Source organism: Astatotilapia calliptera, chromosome 4, assembly GCF_900246225.1.
Source record: "Astatotilapia calliptera chromosome 4, fAstCal1.2, whole genome shotgun sequence".
NCBI classification, from domain to species: Eukaryota; Metazoa; Chordata; class Actinopteri; order Cichliformes; family Cichlidae; genus Astatotilapia; species Astatotilapia calliptera.
Window position 1 is genome coordinate 14,542,414 of NC_039305.1, and position 18,306 is coordinate 14,560,719.

Sequence of the window (18,306 nt, forward strand, 5' to 3'; positions counted from 1 at the left end):
GTGCTATTGTAGGTCCCAGGCATGTGAGAAGGTGATAAGACCATATTGGTCCATCTGAAATGGACATCCACAGTCTGGCAGGGTTTAAGGCGCCAGTTCCAGTTCAGTTAAACCTGATATTTTATCTGACTGACTCAATTAAGTTCAAAGGTTTAAGGAAAGCTACTGTGTCTGTTAGACTTTTCCTCCAGACTGGCTTTTTGTCCCTGTTACCATAGTAACATGGGCTCTTACTTATTTGTTCCTTTTGTCATTTTTTGTGTCAGTTGGGAGAATGACTGCTGGGGTCTAAAGTTGTATAAGGTGGATTTTACAGTAGTTTCCTCTGCTGTGTCCTCGTTCTGTAACTGGACTAATGCACAACTTCTGTTATAAAAATGTAGTTTTCAATGGATTGGATCCAAAGCATGAGCAGTGCAGTTGCATGATGGCACTTTGTATATCACATGTTTGTCAAACACTCTGTGTAGTTTGCTCACTAGCCGAGTATGTTTTTGACAGTTCAGAATCAGAAAAGTTTTGCTCTTATAAAGTAACATTGATGTTCAGTTTGTACTTCACCTACACTGTCAATAAATGTCAAATTGTGTAACATGTCTGAAAGTAAAAAGTAAACACAACTAATTTAAATCATGTTGCCTTACCATGGCATTTGAGTACATTTAAATCCACATAAATTGGATTTAGGAGCCTAAATACATGCTTAGACTTTAACAGTCTGTCTTCAACCCCTTCTTTTTTTCTCTGAGGTGGTCCAATCAGTGCAGGGTGCATAAATGGCAGTTTCCTTCATCAGCATTTCAGTAAAAGTCTGCAGGTCAACCAGATCACCAGCATAAATGCACTGGCCCTTAGGTGGTTAGATTCTCTAGTGTGTACATACTGGGACACGTTTACGTTTTTAAGCAACAGGATGCATTCACGTTTACACCCCTTGTAAACCTGTGGAGCCAGGTGTGAGTTTAACACAGTGGACTGCGTTGCCTCTGTTGGTTTCCACTATTTAAATTGCACGCTATCTGAGTCTTCAAACCATGTGAATGTGAGACTGCACCAGATCTTTAAAATAAAAATATTAGTCTGTTAAATTGTATGGAGAAATGGAGAAAAAATGAAGGTTTTCTCTCCCCTGTCATCTGCCTTTGGCATCCTCCTCTCCCACATTGTTGACCATCCCTAAGTGCTCATTGCCACTAGCCATGACCTGTTATGTCCATGCATGAATGGCTGGGACCACCTCTGTGCTGTGCTGCAAGGTTTCCGTGTGTACTCAGGTCCAATCATCCCAGTAGGTGTAAAATGTTGAAAAATAATTGTTAAAATTGCAGTGGAAATGTTCAACATTGCATATAATTTTATGTTTAAGTATTATAGCTTTAAATTTAATATACACTTACATACTATACTACTTATAGTGTAACTTTTATACTATAAATAGAATAAAATCTTTGAGTATGTTTAGCCTGCTCTTGTACTGCCATTCATTACACTTTTGATTTGGTTGGAGGAGATATCTGTGGTTTGTTTTGATCAAATAAGACACAGTTTCCTTAGGAGTCTCAAGGCCAGTGTGAAGAAATTGGCAGCAGCTGGCATGACCTGGTTCTTCCACTTGCTGGTGGTGCTTCGTGATGAATAAGGGAGCGTGCTTGGAGCTTTTATGTCATAAATATTCTCCTTGAATGCTTCATTGCTTTATGATTAATCCTTCCTCATCTCTTCCTTTTTGTCTCTCATTCACTCTCTCATACTGTTGCTTGTTGTCAGGGAATGTGCTTTCATGTTGATGTAATTACAGATGAACTGTACTTTTTTTAAAGAAGTAATTGTGTCAAAGGTAATGGTAGGAACGCTGGCTGTGTGTGCCTAACATTAAATGTCACAATGCTTAGTCAGCCTCACAGAGCAGTTTTCTAGCTTACCATGGTGTTTATAAAACTTACATTTTACATGCATATGATCATGTTTGTGAATATCCTGCTTTACACATCATCCTGACTGTTGGCTGAGCTGCCAACTCAGAGCAGTTGTGTGTATTATTCTAAGCAACCTGCCCCTTGGTGGCTTAATTTCTGTTGACTAGTATGTACGCAGCATACATTATTTACTTTACTTTGTTGTCCCTGAAGAAGAAATTTGTTCTGGACGCCAAATTGCAGATAGTACAGCCATATAACCTGAATAACGATGTTGGCATTGTCTCTGGTGCATTTCCATCTCACTGCTTTCACTTGCATCTTAAAGGCTGTAACATGTCTTACCATAGGAAGTCATTTTTTAACTTTCATTGCCAGTGTACATTTGGTGTCCCCAGATCATTGCTTATATAATGGAAATGATTAGACTCGCAAAACAAAGACTATTGTTCTGGTTTGCCAGAGTCAGCAGTCTGAATTACTATCAACTGTGGCAGTGGAAATTAATCCTTCAAGCACTTACAGCATGAACGCTGCAACAGCCAAACCAGTGGCACATTGCTGCCAAGCTGAGACGCAACTTGGAGCAGGGAAGTTCCCGTATGTGGTGGAGTTGTTGATTATTTCAGATATTGCAAAACCTCTCCTACCCAGACAAAGAGCATACTGGATGGGCTCCCCATTAAGGACTTGTGTAACTCAACATTCTGCGGCCCATTAAGAAACACAAAGACATGGCGGCATGCCGTGCCCCTAAAGAGGCCTTTGGTGTTAATGGTATAATGGCAGCGCTGTGTGTTGATGTAGTAATGTAAAGATAAGATGTCTGCTGCTGAACAAATAAACATTTGGGCTGTAGAAGAGATTAAAAAGGAGGGAAGAGGAGAGCGAAGAGGGAGTCTGTCATTGTCAACCTGTAAGAACAACAAGCAGTCCAGCTACAACAAGGAGCGCTTAATTTTATTTTATTAATGACTGAATCCCTCCAAGCTAACCACATTTTTATGGGTGTTTGAGAACAATAATAGGCTGTTGCTGAACTTTTGAGGGCATGTCTGAGGGTGAAGGAGCGTAAAAGCTTTTCCTGTCACAACTGCATGTACAGTACACAGTACATGCATGAATTCACATGCTCAATGTGCGTACATGTTGCAACCTTTCACATTCAGCGCAACACAGCTTAATGCAGGCTGTTAGATAAAAGCGCTGATCTGTTGGCCTTAGCGGTCCCTGCTTTGAACTTGAACTGCTGCTTTATTTTTATGCTCACATTATTCCACAGGTGTCATCTCCACCTGCTTCTGGCACTACAAACAGACACATATGGGCAATGTGCCATCCATGTGATGTCAGCTGCACATGACTTGTGTGTGTGTGTGTGTGTTTGGACATATGGTAAAAATTCAGATGAGATCAAACTAATGTGACAGTGTTACCAGCGTAATTAACATCTGGGTTTTTACATGAATGAAATTTTTGGTCTGTTTTAACACTGTACACATGGACGAGTGAATGATTATCCATGTGTGTATGTTTTAAGGAAGAATCTCCACATAGCTCAACCATGACAGAAGCTTTGTCTCCCTCCATTGGGTGGAGGTGAGCTTCCTAGGCCCGTCACAGTCTACAGGGTCTCTTTCTGCCTCTTTCTCCTTCTATCTGTCTCTGTCAGAACAGCACACTCATTGTTAGTGGGGTTGCTCTGCCTTTTCATAAGGTCAGAGGGGCTACAGGTAGCGGAAAGGACAAGATTAATCACTTCATTTGAGACACGCAGAGAGGGGGTGATAGACCGAGAGATGGGGAAATGGGTGGGGCAGCAAGAGAATTACAAGGAAGAAAGGGGTAACTGAGATGGGAGATGTAGAGAAAAACCGAGCAGGAACCGACATGGACGAAGAAAGGGAAAGAGAGACGGGTAGAGACAAGGGGAAGTAATTACCTCCATATGCATCTTTGTTGCGCTCACTGATGCATGTACTGAGTGGATGGAGAGAGGCGGTCAAGTGTAATTAGGTAAACTCAAGTTTACTGCCTTTGATCCTCTTGCTGTGGCAGTGTGGGCCAGTCTTGCCCATCCTCCTTAGCCGTGCCCCGTGTGATCAACAACGCACCACCACCACAGCTGAATGTAACCATGATGCCACTTATGTGCCTAGTTTTGTCAAAACTTAAAGTTCTGAGTTTTGAGTACTTCCAGCACTTTCTCCATGTTTTCTCACTTAATGCCTCTAAATTGGTCTACACTGTTAAACCTGGCATTTTCCAAAGTAATTATTTTCATAAGCCACACAATATAAATTGCACATAACCTCAAACCAACTTCTCAAAAGCTCCCTGAATAAACACAGTCCACGCCAAGCACAGGTGGCCACAGATGCAAAGAGAGTTGAGGGCACTCGTGCAGATGTTGACTGACTAATCATCATCATCAAAGTGTTTGAGCGAGCGTGTCACGTCACAGTGCCAGTATGCAAGTGTTCATCAGAAAATATGTTTTGCATTGTTGTATCAGTGGGCAAATTGCACAACTGTGGGTCTGTGAGTGGATTGGTTGCATGCGTCATTATGGTGTATGGGGGTGTGGCATCCTTTAGTTGTGCGTGCAGACTTCAAAGAGTAAGTGTGTTATTTGAATGTGTGCTTGTGTGTGCTGCTTGTCCTCAAGTATGAGTGAGTCAGTGGCCAGCTGCAATGCACCGAGCCTACCTGTGGGTGAAGTTGGCCCAAATCCATCTTCTTAAGTCTGCTTTTTATTCAGTGTCACATAACAAATACCAGCCAGGTCCATTCACTTCCAAACCACTCAATAACATCCTCAGATCTCTCCTCAACACCTGTTGACCTACGTTACTTTCTTTTTTCTTCTTAAAATGGCATAGTTTATGCAAAGCAACATTTTTTTTAATGTTTGTAGTGTGCTGTAAGTTTGGCTGTGTAAGCCTTTTCATTTCCAAGTACTACGTAGTCTTGTGCACTGTTAGGAGTGCACACTTATTCAACACCCACACATCATTTTGCGCAAACCTGTGTGTTTTCATAGGCAGCGTTCCACTTAGATGCAGACAGACTGGCTCAAGTGCACACATTCAGTGACACACACACACACACACACACACACACACACACACACACACACACACACACACACACACACACACACACACACACACACACACACACACACACAACTGAGAATGGGCTCTGACTTGTCCCACATTCACTCAGCAGGTCTTGTATGTCTTTGATATGCCTGACCCTCTTTTATTGTTTTCTTTTTTTCCCTATGTTTCTCTATGAGAGGGGTGGTATGCAACTGATTAGATAGATAAATATACCCCGAAGGTGTGAGGCAGGCAGAGAGGAGGAGAGGAAGGATACTTAGTTTTCTCTTGTCCCAACACATCCCAGCAGTGGAGCTTTTGCGGCTTCATGCATTTAAACAGCCTGATTAGCAACAGTCTAACAGGCGCTTTCCCTGGTGGGCTGAAACAGAAATTAAGTGCTTAGACACAGCCATCACTTTGTTTGTTTTCTCAGTGCCTCTAAAGGAAGATACACTCTGAGATATGGGCTTTGATCATGGGCTGAAACAAAACAGTCATTGTTAAGCCTGCGCACAGTACCGGTCCAATGTAAAGAGGCACATGGGGCTGAAATGTTTTAATTCTTATATGTGATGATAATATTCTGATGTGTTTAGTATTTCTACTTAACAAAAATAAACACCAGTAGTAACAGAGTAGTAACAATGGCAATGAACAATTTCAGAAATGGAGAGTAAAAAAAAGTACAATATTGTAGACTGATGATAAAATAAACTGTGGTCGGTTTGTTGGACTAAACTGTGTGTTATAACTGGCATAAATGTGTTCTTTATGATGGCACTAAGTAGAAATAATGGGTGTGTGGCTGGATATGGATGAGGACAAAGAAATCAGTTGTGTACACATTCAGATTCATGTGTCTTGTGCAAGCTTCTCCCCCTCTCTCTCTCTGTGTGTTTGAGTGTGTATTGGGGTCACCCAGAGTTCCCATGCTTGTCTCTTTGGCCTTTTCTGCCTGTTGATCGAGTTTGCAAAGTGATGATGGCTGCTGTCTTTCCCATAATGCCAGTCCTACACAAAAAGTCTTGTGTTTACTGTATATTTGGGCATTAAACTCAGCAAACAATTCAGAAAACTGGTGGAATAATGTAGCATAATAGCAGGTATGCGTTATTAACTCTCTCTCTTTTCCTTTCTCTTTGTCTTCCAGTGACATATTTGATGCCATGTTCCCAGTCACCCATATTGCAGGGGAAACAGTTATCCAGCAAGGTCTGTATGGATATTTGTTGAGATGAAGATTAAAGTCAGCCTGCTGAGCAAAATCCACCTTGGTTTACGTACTTAATTATAGCAGGAATATGTTACTGTTTATTTTCCTCTGGTGAACAAAAACAATCCTTAAATTCTAATCAAAAAGATTCAATTTGAAACCTAAATGGTTTTTAGCGTCATAACTTGCACTCAGAGGTGCTCCTCTCAACAAGGTTCTGGAAGCATTCCTCAGAGATTTGGGGACATACTGACATGATGGCATCACACAGTTGCTGCAGATTGTCAGCCATGTTTAAAATCTCCCATGACAACACATCTGAAAGGTGTGCTACTGTTCTGACCCTAAATTCTGACCCTGCTGCTGTGTGTCACAGCAGAGATCAGTAGTCATCAGACCAGGTAACATTTTTTATAATCTTCTGTTTTTGTTGAGCCTGTGGTAATTGTAGCCTCAGTTTCCTCTGCTGTTGTAGTCCATCATAGAGGCTCTTCTGCATACTTTTGTTGTAATGAGCGGTTATTTGAGTTACCATTGCCTTCCCATCACCTTGAAGCAGTCTAGCAATTCTCCTCTAATCTCTGGCATCAGCAAGGCATTTTCAACTGCTGCTCACACATCATAGATGGTTCTGCAGGAAAATTCCAGTAGATCTGCAGTTTTAGACCACCCTAAGCAGATGGACAGGTATACCTGATAAATGTGTATTATGACCATGTGTATCTATTCACAATCTGTAAAAGGTCTGAAAAGAGAAGCCAGTGCAAAGGTGCCTCAAGCCTACATTCTTTCTAATGGCCAGCAGTGGTATAGAACACTTGTATAGAAGTCCATGGAAAGAACACCCTTATTGCTCACTTGACCTTTGACCTTAGTAAACACTTATCTAATGTATTTCTTAGTCTTACTGAATGATGTTCATTTCATTCATTCTGGTCCCAAGTACAGTAGAAATGATAATGGAACAGGCTGTGCTTCAGGGTGGCGTTACCTTGCACTCTCAAATTCAACTCTTGCTTGTTATATCTGGTTTCAAAGCACTAGAATTATAACAGCCAAAACGCTCAGCTCGAGGCTTCAAGATTAACCATTTGGTGATGTCATAGTGGTTGTAGCCATCTTTGACACGCTGGAATGCTCTGCCATGGTCAGGAGTTACATCGTCTTGATGGACTTAGCCACTTTAATGGAAAGGAAACAATTAAAGTGCTATTCTCACTGATTACCTTCGATGACTTTATCTTAAAGAATACTACAATTGTGCTGCAACCCCTGTTTTTTTTTCCTCTGCCACTCCTACATTCCCTCCTGTTTCCTCTCATTGCCTCACTCAAACATTCCCCTCAGTCTGCACCAGATGCCAGGTCTTTCTCCTCTGCCTAACTGCAGTCATCAAAACCTTTAGTCTAGGCATCCCTGGACTTTGACAGAACACAGATCAGCAGGTCCAGACTGTATTTTTCCAGCGCTCCTCCACACAAGCTCCTATCAAACACAGAAGTGGACACATTTAATCACATATTTAAAACACTGAAAACAAACATTCTCTCACACAAATTCCCAGTTCTAGATAATATTATGTTCACACCTGCTCAGAAAAACATAGTTTACATGTATGGAGCATGCCTTACAAACACACACTCATACAGACACTAGGTGCAGGAAAACTGCTAGTGTTAGACAAACACTCCCTCAGTCTCTCCCACCTTCTCTTAAGACAGCATCCAGGAGTATATCAGTCCTAATTTGGTGATAATAAGTCTAGCTAACTTTTCTGGGGGCCCCAGTCCCAGTCCCAGACAGTCCATTGTTATATACACTATAGAGTGTGGTATACACTATATGCAGTGCTGATGTCATTGCTAACGTCTGGACTACTGTACACCATCAAGAAACCAACCACGCCACTGACCACTCACACACTGTTTAGACACAGCTGGGAGTTATTGACTGTAAGGTTTGAGTGGGATTTAAACAGGAGGTGATTTACTGTATTATAACATGCAAAATGTAGCATAGAGCTATTTTCATTGTAATATATTGCTTATAGAGAAGTTCATCCGCTGTTCCTGACATAAACTGTTTCAATTAATAGTAATAAGATGTTTTCAGCGCTGATTCTTGTTCTGTTTGTCAGCAAGATTATGCAAAGACTATAATGAAACTTTGCATAAAAGTAGAAGTCGATCAAAGAAAGATGGCATTAAAATTAGAATCAAATCCAGATCACTTTCTTTAAAAATGCAGAATAGCAGTATTGCCCTTGGTGCCCTACTAATTTTATATGAGGGAAAAAATATTCGAAGATGAAATCAACTTGATGATGGACATGTTTACTTTAATGCTGACATTGTGTTTACAAAGCACCTGAGAGACTGAGGATGCAACCAGCGTTGTCCTTTTCGAGTCGCAGCATAACACCTAAAATAGCTTGTATTGAAACAAAGCCTGTGTGTGTGAGTGTGTCTCTGTGTGTGCGCATTATGGTCAAATATTTGCTTGCACTCACAGAGGGATTGGAAATGATGCAAAACAAAGGATTGGGCACCAAAGTGATAAAAGACAGGAAGAGCAGGAGAAAAGAAAGACACAGTGAGAGGGAACTGAAAGACCGATAGATGAGATGAAAGAGAGAGACAGAGACAGACAGAGGGAGATAGCCAAGGGCCAGGTTGCAGCAGGTTGTGAGTAGGTGTATATATGTGTGTGTCTGAGGTTTCCACTGGGACAGACCTTCAGATAGACAAGGAGCATTTTGTGTGACAAATAGAGCTGTATGATTAATGAGCCCCCTCCACTCAGTATTAATTAGCCGTGTGAACTCCTGTGAACTTTACTCACGGGGTGCTCTAAGCCTTTCAACTCTTTAGGTGAACATGCACACAGAAACACAAGCACACACACATACAAGCTCACTTTGTATCTGCTAAATGCACACAAATGCATACTTGTGTCATCAGGACTCATGCATCATTACCTGTATGTACCTCTGAATGGATTTGCATTTGCAGTTTGGAGTTGTGGGGAGAGATTTGCGCTGCTCATGTTTGTGGTTGTCAGTCCTTTTTAATAATTTCCCCTGAACCCTATGTAATGGATAGCATAATTAAAGGAACACTTGCCATTTTTTAGCCTTATCTCCAGACTAGATGCTTTTAACGGACATTAACCATCCGGATCCCATGACTCGCTTCGAGGGTTATTGTTCGCTTTGAAATCCCACCACACTTATATCAGTGACACAACATCAGACCAGACAGCACATTTAGTTCCAAGCTTTGTAAATATAACAAGCGGTATTCTTTAATATAAGGAACTAAATAAATTAAGCTGCTGGCTGTGGTTGGTTGCTATACTATGGATCTCTGTTCTTTACACTTCAGAAGGATCTAGCTATGCATGCTCAGACACTTTGGTTTCAGAGCTTGCATTATTAAGCCACCCAAGAACCAGTAATGAACACTGCTGCAGTTGCACTCTTCTGCTTGTGAGAGCCTTATATCACAAATATATTGGCAGGCCCAGTGAAATATGCGTTCTGGAGAAGGCAGTAGCACTTTTGACGCTGGGTGTGCCCTGAAGCTTGAAGTAGGTAATTGAAGATCTGAACAAAAATAACATCCAGACAAGAAACCCAACAGTTTCTTTTTTTTGTTGTTTCTTTGGCTTTTCGGAGAGGGCCCAGAACCAAACAGAGACATTCCAGTATTCACAAATCCCCAAAGTTTCTCAAATTATTTGTGTGAATTGGCTTCAAAAATACTTTAATCCTATAATGCTTCAATTTTAGTTTAAAGGTTCTTGATGGAGTTTTTAAACCTCTTTGAACACTACTTTTTTATGAATATGCTCTCTTTTTCTTTATTTGTGTTCATGCACAAGGACGCTCACAAGCGAAGTGTCACACTTAATTGCAGGGGACGATAATGATGATAGAGATGGAGAGAAGATTGCATGCTAGTAAGCAGTTTTAAGAGGCTTATCTTTTTTTTTTTTTAATGAAGCAATGTGTTTGTTTGGCCTCAAGGATACATTCTGTGAAGAACATAACTAGATTTGTTTACAAGAAAACATTATAGGGACACCTTTTACTGGTTAAAAAGTCCACATTTGAGAAATAAACAGGAGGTGAAAGTAAAAGGGGAAAAAAGCAAGTAAAGGAAGCTTTCTAAATGGTTTAAAGCTAGCAGGTATTGATGTCTTATCTGTGCTCACCTGTGTTTCTCCTCCTTTCTCCCCTCTAGGTGATGAAGGAGACAACTTCTATGTGATTGACCAAGGCGAAGTGGACGTAAGTGGGTCAGAGCACATTTAGAGTACACTCTTACTTGTACTTTGAATGAGTCAAAGCAAAATATTTAAATTAAAGGGGATTCCAGTATGGTTTTATTTACTGTCTCATGTGTAGTCTATAAGAAGGATTGTGACTCAGTAGAAAAACCCAGCCTTCTTCACTCACGTAGAGATAAAATTTCCTTCTAACAATGGGCAGGTTGTAGGATTGCCCCTATGTTTTGTTCTTTTCAAAGGTCTCTTCCACTCTGATGACAATCTGTGCACTGCTATAGATTTGAACTGGCTGTGAGAGGCACACAAACTGAGAGATCTTTTGTCTTAGCAAGCCTGACACAGAGCGATAGAGTTAAATGGAGGGAGATAAAACAGAAGCTAGTTAAACAGGAAGTGACCTTATCAGCTTACAACAGTGAGCACAGAGACAGTGGGCAAGAGGAGAGAAGCAGGTTGGCAAGCTTGGCTGAAGTTTGACCCACCTGAGCAGGAAGAAGTAAGTGTAGGAGTAGTGAGATGGTGCCTTGATAGAAAGATGGTGTAGCAATGAACCCTCAGAAAGTGAATTGTCAAATATCATTTGATAAGTTGTGGGGCTATTTTTAGATTCCTGTGTAAGAGTAAGGATCCATGGTTGTTTATGTAGTTCAAGATTATATTCACGTTAGATGCAAAGATAGTTGGTAATATCTGGAAAAACTCAAAAATCTGTCTACAACAATCAAGACAAAGTTTGCCTGTTTAATCTTATAAAGTTCCCTCTTAAGATTTCTTAATTCTGATCTGATCTAAGTCCACATCTGCATCTGCTCAGTCTGTGCATCTTTTTTTGTTCTGCCGGAGGTCGTCTCCTCTGGACTGACACCACACGCTCCCAAAGCCAGGACCCTGTCACCCTGCACTCCTACCCTCAACCTCACCCCTGTCCAAACCTCGTGTTCATTTGTGTCGCCTTCACCTCATCACCATCGTGCCATCCACCCCTCTATCTCTACAGACAGCTGCTGCCTCCCAGCCAAAGCCCAGGCGCTAAACTGCTTCAAGATCAGTGCCGAGGTTATTAAAGTGTGGAGATGTCTCTCATTAAGCTGGGGTGTAAATCTGCCAGCATCCCATAAACTGCCTGAACGCTGACAACCACTGCCACTACTGTAAACACCCCTCCATGTCTGCACTCAAATCTCCTCACTTACGGCCTGTATTTATATGCGTGCACCGCTAAAGAAATTACAGCTTTCATGCCAAAATGTAAGATGATCTTATCAGGGCAAAGAAATGGTAGCTGTAATTAAATATTGATAGTTGTTTAATCACAATTATTTGGGTAATCGTTGAAATTACTTACCTTAACAGTCATTTTAAAGGAAAGCTTATTTTATTTTTATAGTGGATTTGGCAATGAAATTAATTACATCATGCCAAACAGATGCAGATTTTTTGCTGCACCTACCTGTATGGACTCATCTAACCCTTCCAGTAAATTTGATTCATTGGTTCTTTAATTATTCACAGGCACATGCGATTTGCTCTTGAAAATTCACTTATTGTGAGAGACAGCATACAGCATGTTAATCAAACTTTTCTGTTCTGTCATCTCAGCCCCGACTGGGAGTAACTTCACTCTTGCTCCCGTTCAAGTATTAAAGCAGCTCTGTCTATCCGGGATTTGCAACAGAGTGTTCATGAAACTTTATGACACCACATGTACAAAAGTGAGGATGAAACAGTGACTCATAGGTCAGGAGATACCTGAGGACTGGACTGTTAAAAAGCCTGTATGCTACCTGTATGCTCTGATGTAACTCTTTCTCAGCGTTCATTTAATTGCTCTTCTAGGCTTGACGTAACCAAAGTCAGCACTCTGCATCTCTTTGAAGCCATGCCACTGTATAGTGAAGGATGAGTCTCCTGTGGTCTACTCAGAGCATGAATAATGGCCTGCAACAATTCTGGCAATTCACAACAACCACCAGAGAGGAATAAACCCTGCTTCCCTCTGCCTCTCTCTGTGTTATTAAGTCAACAAGATAGTGGATAGTGTGTCGACAGCTGAAACCGTAACAGCCCTAGAGACAGCCTGAATGAGTCTCACTGAGGTTGCATTGTCTGTAGAGCTACAGTGGTTGATCTCAGTAGAGCTGTGCATGTGTGTTCCTGCACATGTAAGTGATGAAGCATCATGAGAATGTGTGTTTCAGATGACACACAGCCCGAACAAATCCACACAGCTTTCCGACCTCCCATCACTTCCAAATCACAGGGATGACTCTAACAAGACAAGACAAAGAAAATAAAAGGGATTGATGGAGAGATGGTAGGGATAGAGGGCATTTTAGAGGGTCTCATCTGAGGGCTTAGTGGGGATCAAATACTTAGGGACAAGCCTAGTGAGAAAATCAAACAGCCCGGAAACTGAAGGGGGATGGGGGAATGGTGGGCCAAGTGTTGGATAAAGTGTCTTTGGATGGGTAGCTGAAATAGCAGAAAGTTTTAAATTCCTACCTCAAAACAGCTGTACCCAGAAAATGTTTGTATTCTTCAGAAGCATCTCATCTTATATATGACCCTCTTTATAAATTTTGCTTTTGTTCTGTCTGCAGGTGTATGTGAATGGTGAGTGGGTGACCAGTATCGGAGAAGGAGGTAGTTTTGGAGAGCTGGCCCTCATCTACGGGACTCCTAGAGCTGCCACCGTCAAGGCCAAAACAGACCTGAAACTGTGGGGCATCGACAGAGACAGCTACCGACGCATCCTCATGGTATGAACTTCGTCATGATGACTCTCAGTATTTCTGTAAACTCCATGGTAACAATATGCAAGAGGCTGGTTTGTAGCAACCATACATTGCAAAACTTGATGGGTAAATTGCTTCCACTGTGCACACATCAGTACAGCTGTATATTTTTTTCTGTGGCTGTACTGTGGTGGTGTAGGTTCAGAAAAGCTTCCAACCTGCTGATGATTGTAGATTAGCTGTAGATGTAGATGTGCGAATGTACGGTTGTCTGTCTTTCTTTGCGTTTCCCTGTGATGGAGTCGGATCTGCCTTGGCTGTGCACTGCCTCTTGCTCTACATCAGCTGGGATAGGCTTCAGCTCTCCTTCTTCCCCTAGTTAGATAAGCGGCAAAGAAACAGGTTGGAGTACTGAATATCTTCTTTCTTGTGAGTGAAATTACAGTATGACAGTTTTGGGACACAAAGTGCTTGCTGTGGTTCTTCGTAGTGTAATGCTTTACACATTTGACTAACAAGCTAAAGACACTTGGTTTGATCACACAGCCCTTAAGGGTTGTGGTTAGGCCGGCTAGCCAGTGCAAAAACTCTGCCAAATCAAACATGCTGATAGGGTGACCCCCTTTTGTATAAGGGAGCAGCCAAAAGTTTCTTCTTCTTTACGTGTTACTCTCTTGATTACTAAAATAGATATACTGGCTACCTATAAATGTATGCATTTGAGCACTATGGAAATTTCTATATTATATAATTAAAGAGGAATGCTATTACTCCGTTTTGGGCATTTTAACAGTAGTAGACAAATAACCAAAGGGGTTCTAGGTCTGTAGAGCTTGTTATTTGTAGGTAGGTAGGTATTTAAATATATTTAACCCATGAATTGGAAAAGATATGCTATCATAATTTTATGGTATATTTGAAAATATTAAACATTAAAACAAATCCACACTATGACACTGTAGACAAATAATATCTACATCCCATTAGTAGGCTCTCTACGGTCATCAATCACAGTTCTTTGCTTGCAGTATTTCCTCCCAGTCAACCACTTAAGGCTCCTTAAGCACTTAAAACATTTGCTTTCTTTTTTATACTCTAAATACGCTTTAACACACAGAGGAGTGTATCCTCCCATTTTAATGCGTCTACATCTCTTCTTAGATGAAGAAAGCCAAATGAGGGGAGGGAGTGAGAAGAGGAGTAAAAAAAGTCAATATTAATGCCTCCTCTTGCACTTCCCACTCTGGGAGCTTATCTAGCAGGAATGTCGAAATGTTTAAACTGGAAACACAAGGAACTGTGCCCTTGCCCTCATCTTTGCTCATAAGTGCACACGCACACACGCGCACAGATTGGTTGTTATTAGAATGACTAAATATTGTCCATGTGTGTGTCTGTGCCCAGCTAAACACTTCCTCAAATGTTCCTAATACCATATTCCGAATAAATTAGAGAGTTCCCATTTAACTTTTCAAACTACCTCTTGCATTTAAGCCTTGGCCAACTGAAAGTTCAGTTCAGTGTAAAACCAGCAGAGATTGAAGCAGGTTTGTTTTCGGACCTTTCAGCTCAGAGTAAAGTTGGCATTGACCTACACAGCACTCATGTCACCTCTTAAGCGCATAGTTAAACTAAGGGCACAGTCCGCCCTGGTAACCTTTCTTTGAGAGGATTCTCCTTGTCTTACACATTTCATTCCTTCGTTGCTTCCAGCAGCAGCTGCAGGAGGGGAGACGGGGTGAAACAGAATTCAATTATGTGAACCTGTAGTTAATTATTGCTGTCAATGATTTGTAAAGCTGTTTTTACAAAGTGTGGTATTCTGGCAAGGACTTAGGCCAACGAGTGAGCTTTCTCTCTGAGTGTAAATGTGTGTGTGTGTGGTGTGTTTCCCAGCGAAAAATATGCTGAGCGCCTGTGTCTGCAGCTAGTTAGCTGGAAGCTCATAAGGTGCATTGCCACTGCCATCAGGTTCATTGTTCTCACATCTGCTTTCCTGTCCCGAGTCTGCTGTGTCTCCAAATCTTAAAAATGATTATGTGTAATTTAAATTACACATAATTTACATTTACAGTCACTAGTTCATTCCATTTCAAGATACATTATTTTGAACAATTATAGCAACAGTTGCATGTTGCATGCAGTTGCATGTTGCAGGCCATGGAATACCAGATAATCTCAGTGCCAGCCCACTCAGCTGATACCCATCTATGCTTTCAGTTAGGCAGATCTCATGTTTAGCTTCTTCATCCTGCACACAGCATGCTAAAAGTTACTGAACACTGCAAATCACTTTGCAACCCACCTAAATCTCAGCTCCTGCTTTTTATGCCATTTCTGACTTTTTTGCACTTAAGTGGCTCTAACTGCATTAGGTTTTTGAATAACCGTCTATATTTGATCCTTAAACTGAATATTAATTTCAACGGATCAAAGTGAAATTCAAAACCAATCAAGCCACATTTATGTGATTTTTAAACTGCATCGTGCGCAGTCTCCTCCCCAGTTAGTGATCCACCAGAAATGTAAATTTTGTAACCAGTTGATCATCCAAGTCACTTAGACCTTTAAAATGGTAAATGGAAAATGGATCAATCAGGAATAAATTTAATATTTTTGAAGAACTATTTGGTTAAAAAAAAGATACTTTAAATCTCAGAACTTTTATAATTTACTATTTTAGTTCTCTAAAAAGTGCTTCTTCTTACTTCTTATATACTTCATATATTTCATATAAAACCTTTAAGATGAGCAGAAATTATTTATAGGTGCCTTTGATGAATTTACTTGTAGATATTTCTCCTTACACCATGCCCAGTGGAAAATAATGACACGCGCACAAGTCATTATATCACAGTTTGTTTATAGTACGGCCATGATTTTATCATGTAGAGCCAAAGAGCCTCTCACTACACCACCCACCCTACCAGCTTCCTTATCAGGGTGTACATTGAGTAAACAGTGTAATGCCATTCCCTGTGATAACCACACTGTTTCTATTGTGTTACTGCCATTTATACAATACCTTCCTTGTTGTGTCATCTTGGTATTTAAACACACATAGCTACAGACAAAGCCGTTAACAAACCGACAGACAACTGTCAACAAACAGAACATGAGACGAAAGGAAACAAGGAGAAATTATACAGAGAAATGAGAGGGGATGTGTGCATGGCGGGTTGGTGGTGTATGTTTTTCCACATTGGACAGAGATGAAGGTGATGGAGATGGGGTGTAAGGTACAGTTGGTTTAGTCTGGCTTCACGCCACACCTCAAGTCTTTGATGACTCTCCCTCAAAGACTGAACAGACACAGAGGCTGGTTCATCTTTTAGCCACAGGAGGAGTGAACACTGGGGCCAACAGGAGCAGAAGAGTTTTATACATGAAACATGTGCTCAGGCCCTCCCAAGTAGACAAGATAAAACAGAAGACAAAGAGAAAAAAGATGTTCACCAACAAAATAAATGACAACTTGAAATTTTAGAAATAGAAATTTGGAAACGCATCATTTTCATTCCTTCCACCGCAGCGAGCCTCTTTGAAACCCTGCGATGTTACTCCGGCCCACCCATAGGTTCCTACTGCACTCGTATAAATCACATCTACTGTATTGTAATGTAATTTCATGTACACATGTTAAGCCTTTAAGCCTTGCAAGGCTGTCTGATTAGCTCTATGGGGAGACTTTCAAATCTGAAGACCAACTTAACATCTCTGTGTAAGCTGGAGTGTGCGTGTGTGCGGTGTGTGTTAGAGGTAGAGCGTACATGCGTTACTGTTTGTATTTGCTTGCTTAACGAGCAAGTTTCATCTCTGCGGAGACGGCAGCAAAACATAAGTGGCAGAACTAAAAACAGACTGCACGCTCTGCCTGCACACACTGACGACACACATGCACACAGACACACAACTCAAATCATTTATCCAGGAGGGAGGCAGCGGAGGCTAGAATTCCTTTAATCAAGTTGTTTACGATTCTGACTTTGACATTGGCTCACTTGGGAACATTTTCTCCCCTTTTAAGACAAAATGTGAAATTATATGAAATTAGAGGCAGCAGCGGGTCTCAGGCACTTATGCACTAAAGACACCCCAAGCCTCAATATATCATTTCCATATGCAAAGGCAGGGCGGACAAGATCGTCTCTCCTCACTTGCTTTTACTCTCTTCATGCTCCCACTCCCTCTGAGTGGTTCTGTGCAGTGAAGGAGAAATGCAGCGAGGGAAGGGGTCCTCTGGGTCTAGACTTGTCAGGAAGCACCTGATTTTCATGGCAGAGGCAGAATGGGGGAAAGTCCCCTGCCTGGTGGGTGGGGTGGGCCACACACACACACACACACACACACAGACATACACGTATCAGAAACACATTACATACACCTGCATAACCATGACTCCATGAACTGTCATCTATTCATCACAGATAAAAAAAAAAAAAAGTGTATTCATGTTTTAATATTTTGGCAGTATTCATATGTAATATTTGGAGTTTTTTTTTAAAGGTTGGCTGTGGAATGAGAAACATGCAACCCTTTGGATGCTCTATGTTAAAAGGTGCAGATTTTCAGGCTCTTTCCGATATTTGCACCCCAAAGAAATACATTTTTCACAGTTGAAAAACTTTGTCGAAGCAAAGTTGCTGTGCTTTTAACTTTGGTTATTAATAAAGGAGTGAAAAAAATTAAACAAATTAAAAGTTTTAAAGAGTTTCTGATTAATGAGAGTGATCTCTTGGTTTTGGGATAAAAATCAAACTTATGACCAATTGGTGTGCATTAATACCATAGTATTACAACAACTTCCTTAAATGGTAAATGTGTTTGCTTTTGTGTGTGTTACAGGGCAGCACACTGAGAAAGAGAAAGATGTATGAAGAGTTCCTGAGCAAAGTCTCCATTCTTGGTAAGTCTGTGTTAAATATAATATAGACAAGACGTGCAGCATGTTGTTACTGGTGACTATAATGAATTCTTTTACACTTTGTTAATCAATTTGTGACTATGCCGAAGGATATGAGTGTGTTTATACATATTTATGCATT

At 41.0% G+C, this 18,306-nt stretch overlaps 1 protein-coding gene across 3 annotated transcripts in view; it reads left to right on the top strand.

The window, feature by feature from the left end:
* The window catches only part of prkar1b (protein kinase, cAMP-dependent, regulatory, type I, beta), a 66,945-nt gene that overhangs the window by 34,256 nt on the left and 14,383 nt on the right, over positions 1-18,306 (top strand). For all 3 annotated transcript variants that reach the window (XM_026164970.1, XM_026164971.1, XM_026164972.1), the window contains 4 exons: positions 6,174-6,235; positions 10,481-10,527; positions 13,127-13,285; positions 18,107-18,167. In XM_026164970.1, coding sequence (XP_026020755.1) covers positions 6,174-6,235; positions 10,481-10,527; positions 13,127-13,285; positions 18,107-18,167 — 329 coding nt within the window. The remainder of the gene's footprint in view (positions 1-6,173; positions 6,236-10,480; positions 10,528-13,126; positions 13,286-18,106; positions 18,168-18,306) is intronic.